The sequence below is a fragment of the Sarcophilus harrisii genome, chromosome 1, assembly GCF_902635505.1.
Source record: "Sarcophilus harrisii chromosome 1, mSarHar1.11, whole genome shotgun sequence".
Taxonomy (NCBI): domain Eukaryota; kingdom Metazoa; phylum Chordata; class Mammalia; order Dasyuromorphia; family Dasyuridae; genus Sarcophilus; species Sarcophilus harrisii.
Window position 1 is genome coordinate 319709614 of NC_045426.1, and position 17707 is coordinate 319727320.

Below are 17707 nucleotides of genomic sequence, written 5' to 3' on the forward strand. Positions count from 1 at the left end.
CTGGTTTGCCTAAATTCTTCCTGTGTGGGTATGCAGTTCTGAGCCAAGGGGTAAAAGTGGGTCCTTGAAATATTGAATTAAGTTTCACTGGGTATCTCAAATAAAGTCAAGTCTAAAACTGAATTCACTTCCCCTTCCCCCCCACTGACAACTGTGTCGTTATGAACATTTTATTATCTGCTAATACACTTATGTATTGAGGCATCTAGGTGTCCCAGTATAGAATGCCTTCTAGTCGGGAAGACCTAAGTTCAAATCTGGCCTCAAGAGACCAAGTAGAGAAGGCAATGGCAAACAACTCCAATAGTAGCCAAGAAAATCACATAAAGGGGTTATGACAATTCAGACACTGCTGAAAAACAAACAGTAGCACAATTTGTACTTGTCTTAAATCAGATAGCCTTTTAAAACTCCTTTTTCTTGTTCCCTCTTGCATATAGTCAGCAAGACTCATGATTCTTCCTATACCATGTTTTATATTTGTCCCTTTTCATTCCTACTCTTACCTCTCTTATTCTAGACCCCTCATCACCTTGCATCTGAATTACTGCAGTTTTAGCCTAGCTGACCATTCTGAGTTTAATCCATTCCAAACCCACATTTTCCATGCCAATCAAAGTGGATAATTTGCTATTACCTAAAATCATTATTTCTTCTCTTGCCATCCTGCCTATGTCTTGAATTTCTAGAATGCACTTTCCATCTTTTTTTTGAATCTACCTTCCTTTAAGGTTCAATATACCCTCATAAAGAATAGTTGATTTTGGAGATGTTTATGGATTGAAATGTGGGTATAAATGAAGAAACTTTGTATATGGCCATAGACCATTTGAACCAGGTATAAAGAAAGAGAGGGGAGACAGGTTTGTATAAATCTTGACATGGTAGAATTTTCCAGGTTCACTAAAAAAATCTCCAAAGACAGGTTGCTTGGAGAATAGCTACTAAATATTTTCCTCTTGGAAAAGATTTACTAAACAAAATGATGTTGATGGATAAACAATGGAAGATTTGATGGGATTGCTCAGGAATGGGTGAGATATTGAAGTGGATAGAGCTCCAGGTCTAGAGTCAGAAAGACTCGAGTTCAAATCCAGCCTCAGACATTTATTAGTTGTGTGATCCTGGACAAGTTACTTAACCCTGTTTGACTCAGTTGAACTAAAGGAGGAAATAACAAAATACTCCAGGATCTTTCTCAAGAAAATCCCAAATGGGATCATGAAGAATCTAAATACAATAGAAATGAACTGAACAAGTGGGGAGTGAGCTGTTCTTCTCTGGTAAGCAGCTTGAACAGCAAATAGAGACATCGGTTCAGGCCATGAGTCAGTCACTTAATAAGCATTTATTAAATTCATACTGTGTTTGAGATATTATGTTAAGACTGGGGATTTAAAGAAAAGCAATGTCTAGATGAGGCACAATTGCCAGTGGCAACCTTTCACTGGACTGGAATCCTGAAGGCAATTTCCTAAGATCAGAAATGATGCTTGCTTCTTGGGACACATGTTCTTGCTGCCAAACTCAGTCTGGATTCTAATTCCCAGATTCCTGTGGCTCTTACTCCTGATTGAGCTTGAAGACAATACTCTTTACCTAGAGAGGGAGAAAAAAAATGAAAAAACCAAGGAGTCCTCATTTTTTTTTGGCAGGAGTGGGGGGGAGGTGGGGGAACATATGGTCTGGCCAGGGGGAAAAGGCTTCACTCATCCCTTTATAGCAGCTCCTATCAGACACCATACCCCAGTGCTGAAGATGAGGAGGTCAAATTTGGCAAAGAGGAAGAAGCCAAAGTTGACATGCCTTTTAAAATGTCTCCAAAATCTATCAGATATTTCCCTTCTGCTTTCACAGTGATGGTGAAGTCGCAGAAAAGGGGAAGAATAATAGTTCATAGCCTCTCTGGAAATCTTTATTCAGTGAATAATAATAATAATAATAGCTAACATTTACATAGTACCTACAATGTCCCAGGTCCTGTGTTAAGTGCTTTAAAATTATTTCATTTGCTCCTTACAACACTGTGAGATAGGTGCTGTTATTTTTTCCCCCATTTTATAGATGAGGAAACAGACAAAATGAGAGTGACTTTTCCAGAGTCATACAAGCTATTAAGTGTCTGAGATGAAATTTAAATTCAGGTCTTCCTGCCCTCAGTCCTAGTTCTCTGTCCTTGGTACCATGTAGCTGCCTGGACAACAATAACAAAATTGATATTCTATATGAAGAATATGAACCATGTCAATCAGAAGAGGAAATTATAGCTGTTATGCTTTTTTGAGTAGCTTCAAAGCTAATCAGAGAGTCTCCCTTCACTAATCAATAACTGAATGTTCATACATACTATGGTCTCTCCAGGACACTTTCCTTACATGTCATCATAATTCTTTCAGAAATAGCAACTTAGCATCATCATCCACATAGATATCCTCTTAAATAATTTGGGCATGCATTGGATCCTATTACATCCATTCTATATGTAACATATAGGAACATATATAACATAAAGATTATATCTACCAAGGATATGAGGTTATCTCTATTTTTGACAAAAGAGATTGACATTTCAGTAGAATTCACCCCTAAGAGTTGCTTTTTGAAGTTGTGATGCTGCACCTTTGCTAGCCTATTGATGTTTTCTGACAAGTTTCCCTTTATGACTCATGGGACTTTGGCTCTCTGCAAATCAGATGGAATTCATAAATTTAACCTCATTGCATGATTCCCCGACCAAGTATAACTAGTTAAAAACAAATTGGTAGGAAGTTTACCTAAATCAGGATAAAGAAAAGCCTTTTCTTTATGAGTATTTACTTCAAAGATTACAGCAAAGGAAATCCCAATCCCAAAAGGACTAGAGCCAACCCTAGCTAAAGACTTAATTTTCAACATGAGAATTTACTTCTCAGAAATGGGTAATATTGTATATTTGCATACAATATATGATATACTTGTAATAGCAGCAAAAGCTGATTGTATGGCATTTACAACTATCTTTAAAGGCTGTTATGGGTAGTAAACATTAAATGTTTTTCTTGCACACCCCATGCATTTACTAAATGTTTGTTGAATTGGATTGGAAAAGTGATTTATTGGGAACAACAATGTGCAGAACTATGAGGTAGGAAAAAGTCTGATTTACCAAAAGGCCAAGGAGACATGTTTTGCTTTTCCCCAAGAAGAGTCCTTTTCTTAGGCTTTTTCCTCCTCAGATCCTATTCTCAGTCTTAAAGAATTATTGTTCTTATTCAGAGTTGCAGGAGAGGAAAGTCTAAATTACTCACTTTTTAAAAAAATTTCCCTTGAGAGGTAAAGGTAACACTGTGTGTCCTTTAGTGCTGTCCTATCCTAATGCTTCCTTGTCATTCTAGATACAAAGACCTCTTTACAGAGGTAAGATTGAATATAAATGAATTTCTTCCTTTTTTATCATAGTTTTGGTGGTAGGCTTATTGAGGAAAAGTGTAGTCTTTTTGAACAAAGTTCTCCCTATAGAAGTATGCTGGAGCCATCCTTAGCTAAAGAATCAACTGTTAAATTTTCAATATGAGAATTTACATCTCAGAAATAGGTTAAAATTATAAAACAGGATGATGTATTGTTTTATTGCTTGTCTAGACTTACTGAAGTGCTAATAATGCTGATTAAGCTTAAGATGTGTCCTGCATACAGTTTTTATGTGTTTGTTTGTTTTCCTGAATAGCCAGTAATTCAAACATTAACCAGCACATCCCTGCCTCCTAGAAAGCTGCTCACCTTCTTTTGTGGCTTGGCCACAAAACTTGCTTTAAGTGGTCCTAAGTGTCTTCCCTCCGAAGTTGCAGCAGGGGTCGCTCTTCGCGGAGGGTAAGAAATTTGAGGACCGGACAGTGGCGCTCTGCCCGGAGTATAGCAGAGCTCAGTCCCCTCTCTGACTAGCAGGCGCCGTTGCCCGGGAGAGGGCGTGCGGCGTTCCGTCGTTGCCGAGGCAACGAGTGGCAACAAAAGGGGAGCAGGAGGAGGAGGAAGAGGAAGAGGCTCGGAAGCCTGAGCGAGGCTGCGCTCTTGTTCCTGCTGCTGCTCCCCTCGGCTGCAGGCTGGCTTTCTCCCGAGCCCGGTCAGTGTCTGGCGGCTGTGGCGGCGGCTACTGCACTTTACTTATTACTTCCCTCTCTTTCTTCTTCCCCCTCCTCCTTCCTCGTGGTTCCCTTTCGATCATTGCCCGCCTTCCCTGCCCACTCCCAGCTATGGAGATCCGGCCTTGCGAGGCCCAGCGCTTCTCTTCAGTCAGCGAACTTATAGAAGGAGGGAAAAGGCTTTTCCTTCAAGAGGTGTCAGAAAGTCCGCCCGGGGGTTGGGGAAATATCTGGCTCTTATGAGAGAGGGGAAGGGGAGGCTGGAAAATCTAGCCTCCTAACCCCACCCCATCCCGCTCATCCGTCCCGGAAATCTGGTCCTTGCCGGCCTGGCAAGGCCTGTTTGGCAGTTGGGGGAGGAGGGGAAGAAGAGAGACTATCTTTCTGAGAGAAAGACTGGGGATCTCCTCGTGTCTTTGGCGTCCCCACGCTGCCCTCTCCCTTGCCTCCTTTAAAGCACTGAGGGCATTCATGAGACCCCTTTGGGACAAAGTATCCTTGTAGCATCCTCCTCTGATTTTGAGCAGGAGTTCGTGAACTTAATTTTTTTCCTAGCGTAATTTTTCAGTATAACTGCCTTCCTTTGTGATTTTGTGTATTTGATTTTGTACGTTTAAAAACAATATTCTGAGAAGGATCCCTAGAGTTCAAAAGTCCATGATGCACAAAAGGCTAAAAAGACTTAAGACGTAGAGGCATCTCTCAACTTCGCGTTTATCCAAAGGGAAATAAGTTATGCTCTTCCCAGTTGGGGGAGACTACGGGGATGTTAGTGGTGTGGTCATTAGTCCGTGTTTAAAGTGGTCACTGCATGTTTGTTTTGATTCCATACAGTCATTGGATTTTCAGTGATGCATTTTAGGTGTTTTTTGTAATTATGAATCTAGTGTAGTGTGAACAGTCTTTTTCTAATTACTGTTTTAAGATAGACTCATTGTGAAGCATGTCTAATTCATAAAGTAGGCAATGTGGTACACAGTTTCTGTTTCTGATTCTATCAATTACTGAGTGTAATTTTCTGCAAATTGCATTCTCTTCTCTGTAAAAATAAGAGGGCTAGTAACCTTAATGATAAGTGCAAAGAGAACTCTATATTCATTTCATTCTCTCTTGGTAAAAAAAAAAAAAAATCAGCCTTTCTCAGACATTGAAGTCAGATATACTTGTGTAATTAAGTTACATGGATAGAGAGGTATCTCTAGAGAAAAGAGTAGTCACTGGACTTGAAAGTTAGGATACATAGTTTGAAAATAATTGTAAATTAATTAATTGTAAAATAATTTAAAATCTTTTATGATTATATGCATTTAATACTTTAAATATTACCAATCCTAGAAGAAAACATTTTCATGAAAATAATTTTTTGAATTTTTAAAACAATTACATTTTGAAAATCCAAGGACACAAAGTAAGAGAATACTTAGAAAGATTATCAATACAAACCTGGTTAGTTTCACATGACATCAGAGATTACATACACTAATCCATATTGAAATTCTCTGATCTGGCTTGGTTCTTGAATGGCCTACAGCTCTTTACTTTATAGTCTGGTTTAATAACATCTAGAATTTGGACCATTCTGACAGCTTTCCAGAATCCATAATCACTTCCATACCACAGAAAAGCATCTAACTACAGTGTCTGAGTAAGCTGTGGATCAGTATTCAAATTCTTTTATGCTGATTTCACTTATACCCCTTCATTTTAGTGTAACCTTGTTAATTTTATGTGGCTACATTAGGTGAACTTGGTCTTGCTAAGATGATCATTTATATATACGCACACACACACACACACATATATAATATGTTTTTAAGCAAAAGCATCATTCAAATAACATTTTAATAATATATTTTATTATGGCAATTTTGTAAGCTAAAGTAAAATGAAGAAGAATTTGATTTAGTTAACAAAGGTCATAGCTCTTGTCTTTGTGTATATGTGGTTCTCGTTAGTAGTTTTAATCCAGTTTGACTCTTCATGTCTCTGTTTGGGATTTTCTTGGCAAAGATACTAGAATGGTTTGCTCTTCCCTTCGATGGCTTATTTTATAGATGAGCAAACTGAGGCAAACAGGGTTAGGTGTTTTGCCCAGGGTCATTCAGCAAGTGTCAGAGGCCAGATTCAAACTCAGAAAGATGGATCTAATTGACTCTAGGCCCAGCTGTCTACTATAGCACCTAGTTGTCATATCTACCCAGTTACCTTTTGTATTTATAATAGAGAGATATTATAAAGAAATGTGTATAATTATTACCTCAGATATTATAATTGTTGAGGGTTTTTTTTTTAAATAATGCATTCTCAAGGTTACTCTTTTGAACACAGTGCTGTTTCTAATTAGAATTCAGTTTTCCAGATAACGTCCTAGAGCTTTTTAGTTTTTTAGCATTTATCAGAGGTTGTTGGTTTTCTTCATTTTCTGTTTTTGATGTTTAATTTAAATAGTAATCTATAACTATCAGTTCTCAAAGCTTTACAACATAGTATAAGATAAGTAGCTGAAGAATTATCCTTCATTGGAAAGTTTGAGGCTCAAAGGTGAATTAACAATAGTCAATGTCAGAACATGATTGAACCCAGATTTTCTAGATTAAATTCCAGAGCTATTTCCATTAAATCAAATTCTCTTTAAGAATGGAAAATCCATAATTTCTTAGCAGTATATATGTTTTATCTTTGGTTGTTACTACTGGATTGATTTTTTTTGTTTGGAGGTATCAAAGCCCAAGGGAATCTTTTTGTTGATGATGTTCTTGTGGTCTAAGTACCAGTGGGTACAGCAGTGTTGAAAAAAAAATTTTTTTAATAAAATTACTGATGGAAGCATCCTTTCACAGTAACAAATAGTAAACTTCAATATCACAGGTCATTAAAATTTCTGATAGGTAATTTTCCAATTTTTTTTTAATTTTACATGTCTTTTTAGTTAATTACTAACAACAATATATTAAAGAGATGAGTCACCTTTTGTGAGGATTCTTCAGGGACCAACCCCAGCTCAGGGCTGTTAATTGCTAACTTACTTGCTATTCTGTAAATTGTAAATGTGTGGTGTTTGTAGAGAGGATGTATTATTTATGTTTTATCTACTTGAGTCTAGTCTCTTCTATTTAATTGTAAATTCCTTATGAGTAAAAAATTGTGGTAGTGTTCTTTTTAAACTTAGAGGATTTACATGCTTATTGACTGGATAAAGAAAAAAGCTTCACATCTACACCCAGAGAGAGGACTGTGAGAACTGAATGTGGATCACAATATAAACATTCTCACTCTTTTTGTTGTAGTTTGCTTGCATTTTGCTTTCTTATTCATTTTCTTTCTTTTTTGATTTTTTTTTTGATGATCAAATATGGAGTCCGTTTATTCCAAATTCTCTCTCTTTTTAATAAAGCTTTTTATTTTCAAAACATATACATGGATAATTTAACATTGACACTTGCAATCTTGTGTTTTCTGCTGCTCCCCACCCCCTCCTCTAGATGGCAAGCATTTGATCTAATTTTTCTTGTGCAGCAAGAGAATTGTATAAGTATTTTTTTTCCATATCGGATTTAACATATATTTTAACTTGTTTAACATATATTTATATATGTTATTTATATATTGTTTAACATATATTGGATTGCTTGCCATCTAGGGGAAGGGGGTAGGAGGAAGGAGGGGAAAATCTGAAACACAAGGTTATGCAAGGGTCAATGTTGAAAAATTATCCATGCTTATGTTTTGAAAATAAAAAGCTTTAAAAATTAAAGAAAATAGCTTCAGTTTTACATATTAATAATTAAACTCCAAATAATTAAACTTGAAAAAAATTCATTTATTTCAGTGTTAGTAATGCAACATTAGAATCTTCAGAAAGCATAATTTTCCACGTCATAAAATTACAAAGAACTGAAAAAATCTGGTTTTTTATTTAGAATTCTCTTGAAATATAAATTTTATAGTTGTGTATCTTGTTTTTATTACTTTATTATGAAGAGCATACTGATGCCTTCGAATATATAACTGGACAGTCTATAGTTGTTTTTATAGTCTTAAAATTTTACATCTCAAATTATTCAATGTTTAGACTGATGAACTCGTTATATAAAATTGGAAGGGATTTCAGTGGTTATCTGGGCCAATTCTCCAGTTATGAAATATACCTCCTCACTCCGGGTGCCCTGAGAGGTTATCTAACCTCTGATTGAATACTTCAAGTGATGAGGGATTCACCATCTAATAAACTACCCCACTCCTTTTTTTTGATTCTTTTAATTGTATAATGTTTTTTTCTGGTTCCATTTAGCCTCCATATTAGTTTTTCTCATTGGTTCTAGTTCTGCTCTCAGGAACTCTATAGAACAAAATCCCTCTTTCGTGGATTACATTATTTTGCTTCTTTGTTTTTCTGATGAAAACTGTTCATTTTTTTTCTACAAGATCATAAGGTTTGTGAGTAATGCTTCATTATAATGCATTTTTTTGTAAATTATTTATATGTAGCTATTTTAATTTATTCAGATGGCACCTTCTCTTCATTATACCTGGTTATTCTTGTTTGATCAAAAGATTTCTGGCAATTGAAAAAAATAAATTTTCTGTCATTTTTATATACAGGATTCAAGCTGTTATGAAAACACAAATAAGAAGGATGTATCACACATTAGGTATTAAAAATTAGGAAACCAAGTCACTGGAATTTTATTGTACCATGGAAGAAATACCAGTGAGAGTTGCAGTAAGAGTCAGACCTCTGCTTTGCAAAGAAATTCTTCATAATCACCAAGTATGTGTGAGATTGATTCCAAATACCCAGCAAATTATCATTGGGAAAGATCGCATCTTTACTTTTGATTTTGTGTTTGGCAAAAATTCAACCCAAGATGAAGTTTATAGTACCTGTATTAAACCTCTGGTTGCATCATTGATTGAGGGATATAATGCTACAGTTTTTGCCTATGGACAGACTGGATCTGGGAAGACATACACCATTGGAGGAGGCCACATTGGTAAGATCTTTAAGCTCTATTTACTTATATATAGTAAATTGATTTGCTAAAAGGAGCAAACTATGAAGTGAGATTAAAAAAATAAGATAAAAGATCATAAAGTTTACTACCTTTGAAGGATTTGTCTTGAATACTAAATTGGAATTTTTTTGTATGCTTTCTGTTGACTTGGGAGAGTGTGAGTCTAATGATAATAGTTCACATGAAATAGCACTTTTAAGATTTGCAGAGCATTTTATGTTCTCTTAGACATGCAGATTTGTGTTTTGGTCTAATTTTCTGCCATTAAACGCATTATGTAAACTTGGGCCATTTTTTTTTTTTCCACCTAGGCCTGTTTTCTTCATTTCTAAGATAAAGGAATTGGACTAAATGAATTCAAAAATCCCTTTCTATCCTGACATTCTTTAAATAGCTAACTGAAAAGAAGTTCAAATTAAAGAAGATGCTGTCAAATCCTGATCTGTTCTTACTTAATTTATTAAAAAAAATTTTTTTTGTAGTTAACAGTCTACATTGCTAATGATATATGTAAATATATGAAGAATTAATTGAAATTGTTATTATGATGAGAACTAATTTGTAAATAATTCTATTTTAACTGTGTTAAGAGTTGTCTTCAAATATGAGTTGAAGTTGGATTATAAAAGTATGTAACTTCTTTAACAGTAGGAATAGCCTAATGCTGACCATTTAAATTAGATGACTCAAGATAAATTTTTGTTAATCTCAGTCTCACAGAATATGAAATTTTCCTCTAAAACTCCTTATCAGGCTTCAAGTGATGAGGGATTCACTAAATACTATAGAAAGTTTTGTCTTGGTGTCTGTTAATGGTTTGTTTCTTTTATCATTTAGAACAACAATTTTGGATTGAAAGAAATTTCTCTTCAGTTATCTATAGTGCAGTATTTATCTTTCACTGACAGTTTTTATTGAAACTTGACTTCATTTAGTTGTTAGTACTTGTTAGAAACAAATCTCGAGATAATATAGCAGCAGCACAGTGCATGTAAATTTCCTGTTACTAGATATTCTGATGGTATTTTAAACATCTTATAATCAGACCTTTCTTGCATATAAAAATTCTAGTTTTAGGAAAGGAAGAATTATAGAAAAATAGAATTTGGAACTAGAATACAACTTAGAAGTAATGTGCTAACATCAGTAGGATGTTGGACTTTGGGCTAGAAGATCTATGTTAAGAATTATGGGTCTGACCCATAACCTTGCATAGCTGTTGGCAAATCAGGTATAATCCTTGAATCTTAGTTTCTCATCCATGAAAAATGAGGATGAGAATGTTCATTTTACCAGTTTCACATGTGTTTTGCAGAGTAATTGCCTTGCTAAGTAGCCTGTAATGTTTCCTCTGGCTTGGTGATCAAAAAGAAAAATTTTTTTTAAAGGAAGTTTCCCATACATCAGGAAATTGAGGCACAGAGAGGTTAAATATCTTATTGAGGACATACAGCTAATTTTAGTGGCAGAACTGAGTCCTAGAATCCTAGTTTTCAACCTGTCATAATAAGGACTGTATTTCTTTCAGTATCATTGTTTTATATCATCATTCATTTTTTCTTAGGATTAAATAATTTACCATATAACATATATGCCTTTCCAAAAAGAGATTACAATTAGCAGATGAATTTAAGGCTATATAAAACAAAATCTGGAGCAGCTATGTGGTGCATTGGATAGAACACTGGGCCTAGAGTCAGGAAGATTTTTCTAAATGAAAAACATGTGTTTTAGACTAGCATTTGTTTAATTAGTTGTCTTAGAGCACTTGTGCATTTACAAAACACTTGTTTTTAAAATGACAAGTATAAAAAAATTTAGAAAAAAGTTGCTTAAAACTAAAAAGTACCTTTAAGATCTTGAAGATGAGGCTACATCAGATGATGAGGTGTATTTATTATTACAAATAAATAATACACATAATGTATAGGTATGCATTTATAATATATAATATAATAACATATAATTCATATATCCATATAGGTATGTGTGTATAAATATTTGACTGCAGAAGCCCATACATACATATATATCTATATCTATCTACCTGTTTGCATATCTTTTAAATTTTATTGGTGACTTTAAATACCAACAGCACTTTCTGATCGTACTGTTTTCCCAAAAGAAAACAGAAATAACATCTGCAAAAAAACAAACAAAATACCCTTTATGAACTCTTCAAATTCTTAGTTTAAGTTAGGTGGCATTTCTTATGCATTTCCAATCATTCCTCATCAGTAATTAGTGCTTTTTTCCCATTAAATGATTTTGAATATATTTTATATTTCTTTATTTGTGTACATGATTCCTTCCCACCCCATCCACAAATAGAAACTAAGTTCCTTGAAGACAGGGACTATTCTGCTTTTATCTTTATATCTTTGGGGCCTAGTTAACACATTCTTAATAAATGCTTGTTGAAATATACCAAAAGAAATTTCACCAAATACACACATTCCTCCAAGATCTATACCACTTAGAGCTTATGGGATCAGATGACAAATTTTAAAATTTAACTTTATAGCAATCTTTTGTTTTATATATATGGAAAGACATTCTTATCTGCTCAAAGATCCAGAATGGGAGGGAGGATTTTCAAATTTCAGATGTGTATGGTCTTTGTGGATTCATTCCATGGACTTATTACTTTTGATCAAAGATAGGATAGGCAGAAGCTGACTGAATCAGCCTAATCAATCAATAATACATGGAAGCATTTGTTAACAAAATGAGAAGACAAAGAGGCTGTATCTTTCTTTCTGTTGGTGAGTTTGTCTCTTTATTCTGTAACTGATCTCTACTAGTCTATATGTCTCTCTTATCTATTATATGTCTCCTCTCTTGTGCAGGAACAGTAATTGATTTATTAAAGTTGAGATAATAGAGATTTCCATTTGGCTCTTATTGATGGGAAATTAGACATACAAATGAAGTAATCTTTCCCTCAAATTTTAGGAGTGCACAGTTGGCTACTACTTTCTAAGCATTGTTTGGGAAGAGTTTTTCAGTATTGTTTCTTATTGTTGGGAAGAGCAGAAAAGCAATTCCTAACTACTCCCTGAGAGTGTGTTACATAACTGAAAGTGATTGGAAAACTTAATGTGAAAGAAGAAAAAAACCAAAATATGTTTTTATACTGCTGGGGTTTTTTTTCCAGAGAAAAGGATGATTGTAATAGATAAGCCTGAATGGGTCCAAAATGCCAGGAAAATAGGTTATTTTGAGGAAAGAACTTAATAACCCAAATTTGGAAGACAACAAGATAAACTGAAATGACTTTTTTCATTTATTTCCATAATTTTGAATAGACCCTAGACTCTTTGTAGTGCTGAAAACAAATTGTACAGGTCTTGCTTTAGCATTTCATATATCAGGATATTTTGCATCTATAAGTTGAAACAGCAGACAAATACTGGGAGGCAAAAGAAAGGCCACCAATGAAGCATAACCAATAAATTCACTGACTTGTATGCCACGTTGAAGTCAATATTCTCTATTCACTTAAAGGAACAAGGTAGATTTAATCTACCCTCTTTAACTTATTTTATTTGTGCTGAGTTTTACTACCTTCTGTGTTTTCATTAACATTATTATGGTTATTGTATATATGGTTCTTCTGGGAAATTGCTTTTTTGTGTTCACATAGTTCCTCCCAAGTTTTCTCTGAATTAGTCCTGATAACTTTAACAAGTGATACATTTACGATCTTCATGGAATCAATCAAAGTTATTTCTACAAGGTGTGAGAGAAAGTGAGAGACAGTGGTCAAAGTCTTTTGGGTTTGTCTAAATTCATCAAGTCAATTTAATATCATTGGAATGAGTGCTGAGAAGAGAACAGTTCTAATTAAAGCCCTGAAAGTGAATCATTGGGAAGAAGGATAAGAGCCTCTTGATGTTCCTTTCTTACCTTATCTCCCCTCACTTTCTTCTCATCCACCACCTTTGGTCCTCAGAAGAAGACACTGTGAACTTCTGAGAACTGCAGGATTCTGCATGTCAACACAAGCCTTTGACAAAGTAGACAAACTGAAGAATGACAGAATTATGGAGTAAGACTTAAAAGGAATCCAGTAAAGAAGCTATACAATTTCTAAAGAGAATCTTCCGAATGCCTCCAAAAGGAGAGAAAAGAACTTTTTAGAAACCATGACTTATGAGTTATCCCTTTGCAACATGCCCTCTCTAATCTAGAACCCATTTTCTTCTGGACATGTGGGAGAATGTCACAGATTTTTTTTTGGTAGGGGCTAGATTTGAATTCATATCTTCCTGACTCTAGGACCAGCCCTCTATCCACTAGCAGCAACTATCCATCTAGCAGCAAAAAAATTATCCATATAGTTTGGAATTAGACAGCATAGTGCAAATAGAGTACACTTACAGCTTGTTGAAAAAAACTCCAAAATGAAAATTCCTGGGAACATCATAGTCAGAATCCAGAACTCTCAGGTCAAAGTTAAAATGCTGCAGGCATGTATTGAGTAACCAAAGTCAGGATCACACATGATTTAGCAGCTGTCCTTGTAAAGAAACAAAGAGCTTGCAATTTGATAATCTGGAAGGCAAAGGATATGTGTTTACAGTCAATATTATCCAGTAAAATTGAGTGTTATGCTACAAAAAAAGAAAAATGGATCCTTCTTGAAATAGAGGCTTTCCTCACATTTTTGATGAAAAAAAATCCAAACTCTGGGAAAGCTTTAACGTTCAAACAAAGGCATTAAGAGGAATTTTAAAAAGATAAACACAAATGAAGAGTTTTAAGGGACTTAACAGAGACAAACTACATCTACTAGACGATGTATAAGGATTTAATAAAATTTAAGAGGCTGTGCAATAATTTTCTGCTTTTACTTCTGTCTAATATATGTTTCTTCAGAAAACCTTTTGATTAGATATGTAGCCATATTAATCTTTCAGACAGCTCCCCCATTTTACCTCAACAGAACTATTTCTCTTGTGTTTTCATGATAAAATTTTCTAGAACTTAATCATCTTGGATTGGCTTTGAACTTAATCCTCTTTGATTGACTTTCCATATAACATATTAGGCAATGTGATCCAAACTACTTTTTCTCTGAAATTTAGGTCATATCAGATGCTAAACCCATATTTTATGATATGAAAAGTCCAAGGTTTCTGTCATTTCTCCCTTGGCAATCATTTCTTTTGTACTAATACTGATTCCAAATTAGTATATACCTTGTCACTTCTTTCACCATTTGAGAGGATATCAGTGTTCTAGATAGTTCCTTAGTAGGAATCCTTAATTAGTTGCTTCCTCCTCTTCAAATGTTCTGTAGTAGTGGTATCAAACTTAAATGAAAACAGGGACTCCAAATTAATATAATTTGTTTTGTTATATTTATATTTATTTATTTATTTATTTTTGTTAAATGTTTTCCTATTGCATTTTAATCTGGTTTGGGCAACACTTGAGAGACCTCTGAGCTACATAGCCTAGATGAGTTGATGTTTGGCACTTCCTCTAATCTTTTGTTATTTTTTCTCAGCAGTATTTCTTCAGTTTCTCCTTTCATTTAGCTTTCTTAAGTGCTAGTTTCTTTTTGCTGTCTCCTTTATTGAATCTTTTCACACGGGTATTTCTTATTGATATGCAGCACTACTTTGCTTTAGCTGTGTTGCTTTCCTTTTCAATAAAAAATAACTTTCTAGACAGGAGTCCCATTCTATTAGATATCTTTGGAATTTACTTTTGAGGTAATTCTTTTCCTTTAGTATTTAGAATAGGCCTTTCTAAAATCATCCTTGATTGTTTCATACAAAACAATAATATTCCATAGCATTCATTTTCCATAATTTATTCAGTCATTCTCCAACTGATGAGCATCCATTCAGTTTCCAGTTTCATGCCACTACAAAAAGGGCTGCCACAAATATTTTTGCACATGTGGGTCCCTTTCCCTCCTTTAAGATCTCTTTGGAATATAAGCCCAGTAGTAACACTGCTGGATCAAAGGGTACACACAGTTTGATGACTCTTTGGGCATAGTTCCAAATTGCTCTCCAGAATGGTTGGATCCATTCATAATTCCACCAACAATGTATCAGTATCCCAGTTTTCCCACATCCCCTCCAACATTCATTATTATCTTTTCCTGTCATCTTAGCCAATCTGAGAGATGTGTAATGGTATCTCAGAGTTGTCTTAATTTGCATTTCTTTGATCAATAGTGATTTAAATCACTTTTTCTTAAAACTAGAAAGGTTTTCAATTTCTTCGTCTGAAAATTATATTTTCATATCTTTTGACCATTTATCAATTGGAGAATGGCTTGAATTCTTATAAATTTGAGGCAGTCCTCTATATATTTTAGAAATGAGGCCTTTATCAGAACCCTTGACTGTAAAAATGTTTTCTCAGTTTATTGCTTTCCTTCTAATCTTGTCTGCATTAGTTTTATTTGTACAAAACCTTTTTAATTTAATATAATCAAAATTATTTATTTTGTAATCAGTAATGATCTCCAGTTTTTCTTTGGTCACAAATTCCTTCCTCCTCCACACATCTAAAAGGTAAACTATGCTGTGTTCTTCTAATTTATTTATAATATCATTCTTTATGTCTAGATCATGAACCCATTTCGACCTTACCTTGGTATACGGTGTTAGTTGTGGGTCAATGCCTAGTTTTCTACCGTACTAGTTTCCAGTTTTCCTAGCAGTTTTTGTCAAATAGTGAATTCTTATCCCAAAAGCTGGGGTTTTTGCATTTGTCAAATACTAGATTACTATAGTCATTGACTGTCCTGTGAACCTAACCTATTGCATTGATCAGCTACTCTGTTTCTTAGCACCAAATGGTTTTGATGACCGCTGCTTTATAATATAGTTTTAGATCTGAGACATCTAGGCCACCTTCTTTGCATTTTTTTGATTAATTCCCTTGAAATTCTTGACCTTTTGTTCTTCCAGATAAATTTTGTTATTTTTTCCCCTAGATCTGTAAAATAATTTCTTGGGATTTTGATTGGTATAGCACTAAATAAGTAGATTAATTTAGGTAGTATTGTCATTTTTATTATTCCTTGATCTATCCAACAGCACTTGAAAATTTTCCAGTTGTTTAGATCTGGCTTTATTTGTGAGGAAAATGTTTTGTAGCTGTGTTCATAATAGTTCCTAACTTTCCCTTAGCAGAAAGATTCCAAAATATATATCTACATATCTGTATTTATAGATATAGATATATACATACATACATACATATATAATATATATGTATATATACATATATTGATTTCCAAATATTTTATACTATTTACAGTTATTTTAAATGGAATTTCTCTTTGTATTTCTTGCTGCTAGACTTTGCTGGTGATAGATAAAAATGCTAATGATTTATGTGGATTTATTTTATATCCTGCAACTCTGCTAAAGTTGTGAATTATTTCTAGTAGTTTTTTAGTTGATCCTCTAGGATTCTCTACATATACCATCATATCATCTGCAAAGAGTGATAATTTGATTTCCTCATGATCTAATCTTAATTCCTTTAATCTTTTTTCTTCTCTTATTGCCAAAGCTAACATTTTTAATACAATATTGAATAATAATGGTGATAATGGGCAACCTTGGACAGTGGCAACCTTGTTTCACTCCTGATCTTATTGGGAAAGATTTTAGTTTGTCCCCATTACATATGATACTTGCTGATGGTTTTAAAAAGATGCTACTGTTCATTTTATAGAAAACTCCTATATACTCTCTAGTGTCTTTAATAGGAATGGGTGTTTGGATTTTATCAACTGCTTTTTCTGCATCTATTGAGATAATCATATGGGGAAATATCATCTTCTTAGCTATCATTCTTCCCCAACCAAAGCATCTGCCTTTAATTGGCAGCAGTGATGAAAACCCTGAGACAGTTCACTGTGATCTCATTATTCCTTTCTGTTCATTGTCCATTAGTCTTTATATCACTTTCCAGATTTTTCCTTCTATTTAGTTGTAAGGTTAGTCTACTTTTAGTTTTTATTCTACTTTCATTGATCTGCTTTACTTCATATGACTTTTTTCAATTACATGGAGTAATGTTTTCACAACCTTTTTGTATAATCTTTTAAAGGGCAAATTGTGACAGAATAATAGTATAAGTTTTTTTTTTTTTAAACTATAAGTAATTGATAGATTATCCCTTTAACAGAAGTAAAGAGTTTTGGTAAAACTTTAAAAAACGTTTTTTTAAAGTTTTTAAAGATTTTATTCAGGAACTATTCTACAATCTTATCTGAAATTCAGCTTCTTATTAGTATTTTGAGTTTGAATGAGTAATACATTATGTTTTGTAAAGTTAAAGAATGAATGGGATGTTCTTGTAAAATAGGAATATTCTTGCAAACAGAAAAGTTATAAGCCAAATTCATACATATAAAGTAAACTAGAATATATAGTGCACTTCTGTTTTTTACCATGTAATGCTTTCTTGGGCACCAGATGAGAAAGTAGAGTAGGCTCATATAGGTTAGCTTGCAATCACCATTTTTGTCCATTAGATGGCCACCCTGCATTATTTGTAAGAAATTTCAACCATTAACATTTATTTTCCTGT

At 34.0% G+C, this 17707-nt stretch overlaps 1 protein-coding gene and 1 long non-coding RNA gene across 5 annotated transcripts in view; one reads left to right on the top strand and one right to left on the bottom strand.

Moving 5' to 3' along the window:
• Positions 1-1329: 1329 nt before the first annotated feature.
• On the bottom strand, positions 1330-3931 carry LOC116420463. The gene is made up of 2 exons (XR_004230792.1): positions 3760-3931; positions 1330-1599 (listed from the first exon to the last, which is right to left on the bottom strand). It is a non-coding gene; the product is annotated as an uncharacterized LOC116420463 (long non-coding RNA).
• A 56-nt stretch (positions 3932-3987) lies between these two features.
• KIF27 (kinesin family member 27) overlaps positions 3988-17707 on the top strand; it is a 119421-nt gene continuing 105701 nt past the window's right edge. For 2 of the 4 annotated variants that reach the window (XM_023497675.2, XM_031945469.1), the window contains exon 1: positions 8815-9112. In XM_023497675.2, coding sequence (XP_023353443.1) covers positions 8815-9112 — 298 coding nt within the window. Of the gene's footprint in view, positions 4100-8720; positions 9113-17707 lie in introns of those variants that run through there. The other 2 variants (XM_023497674.2, XM_023497676.2) reach the window with 2 other exon arrangements.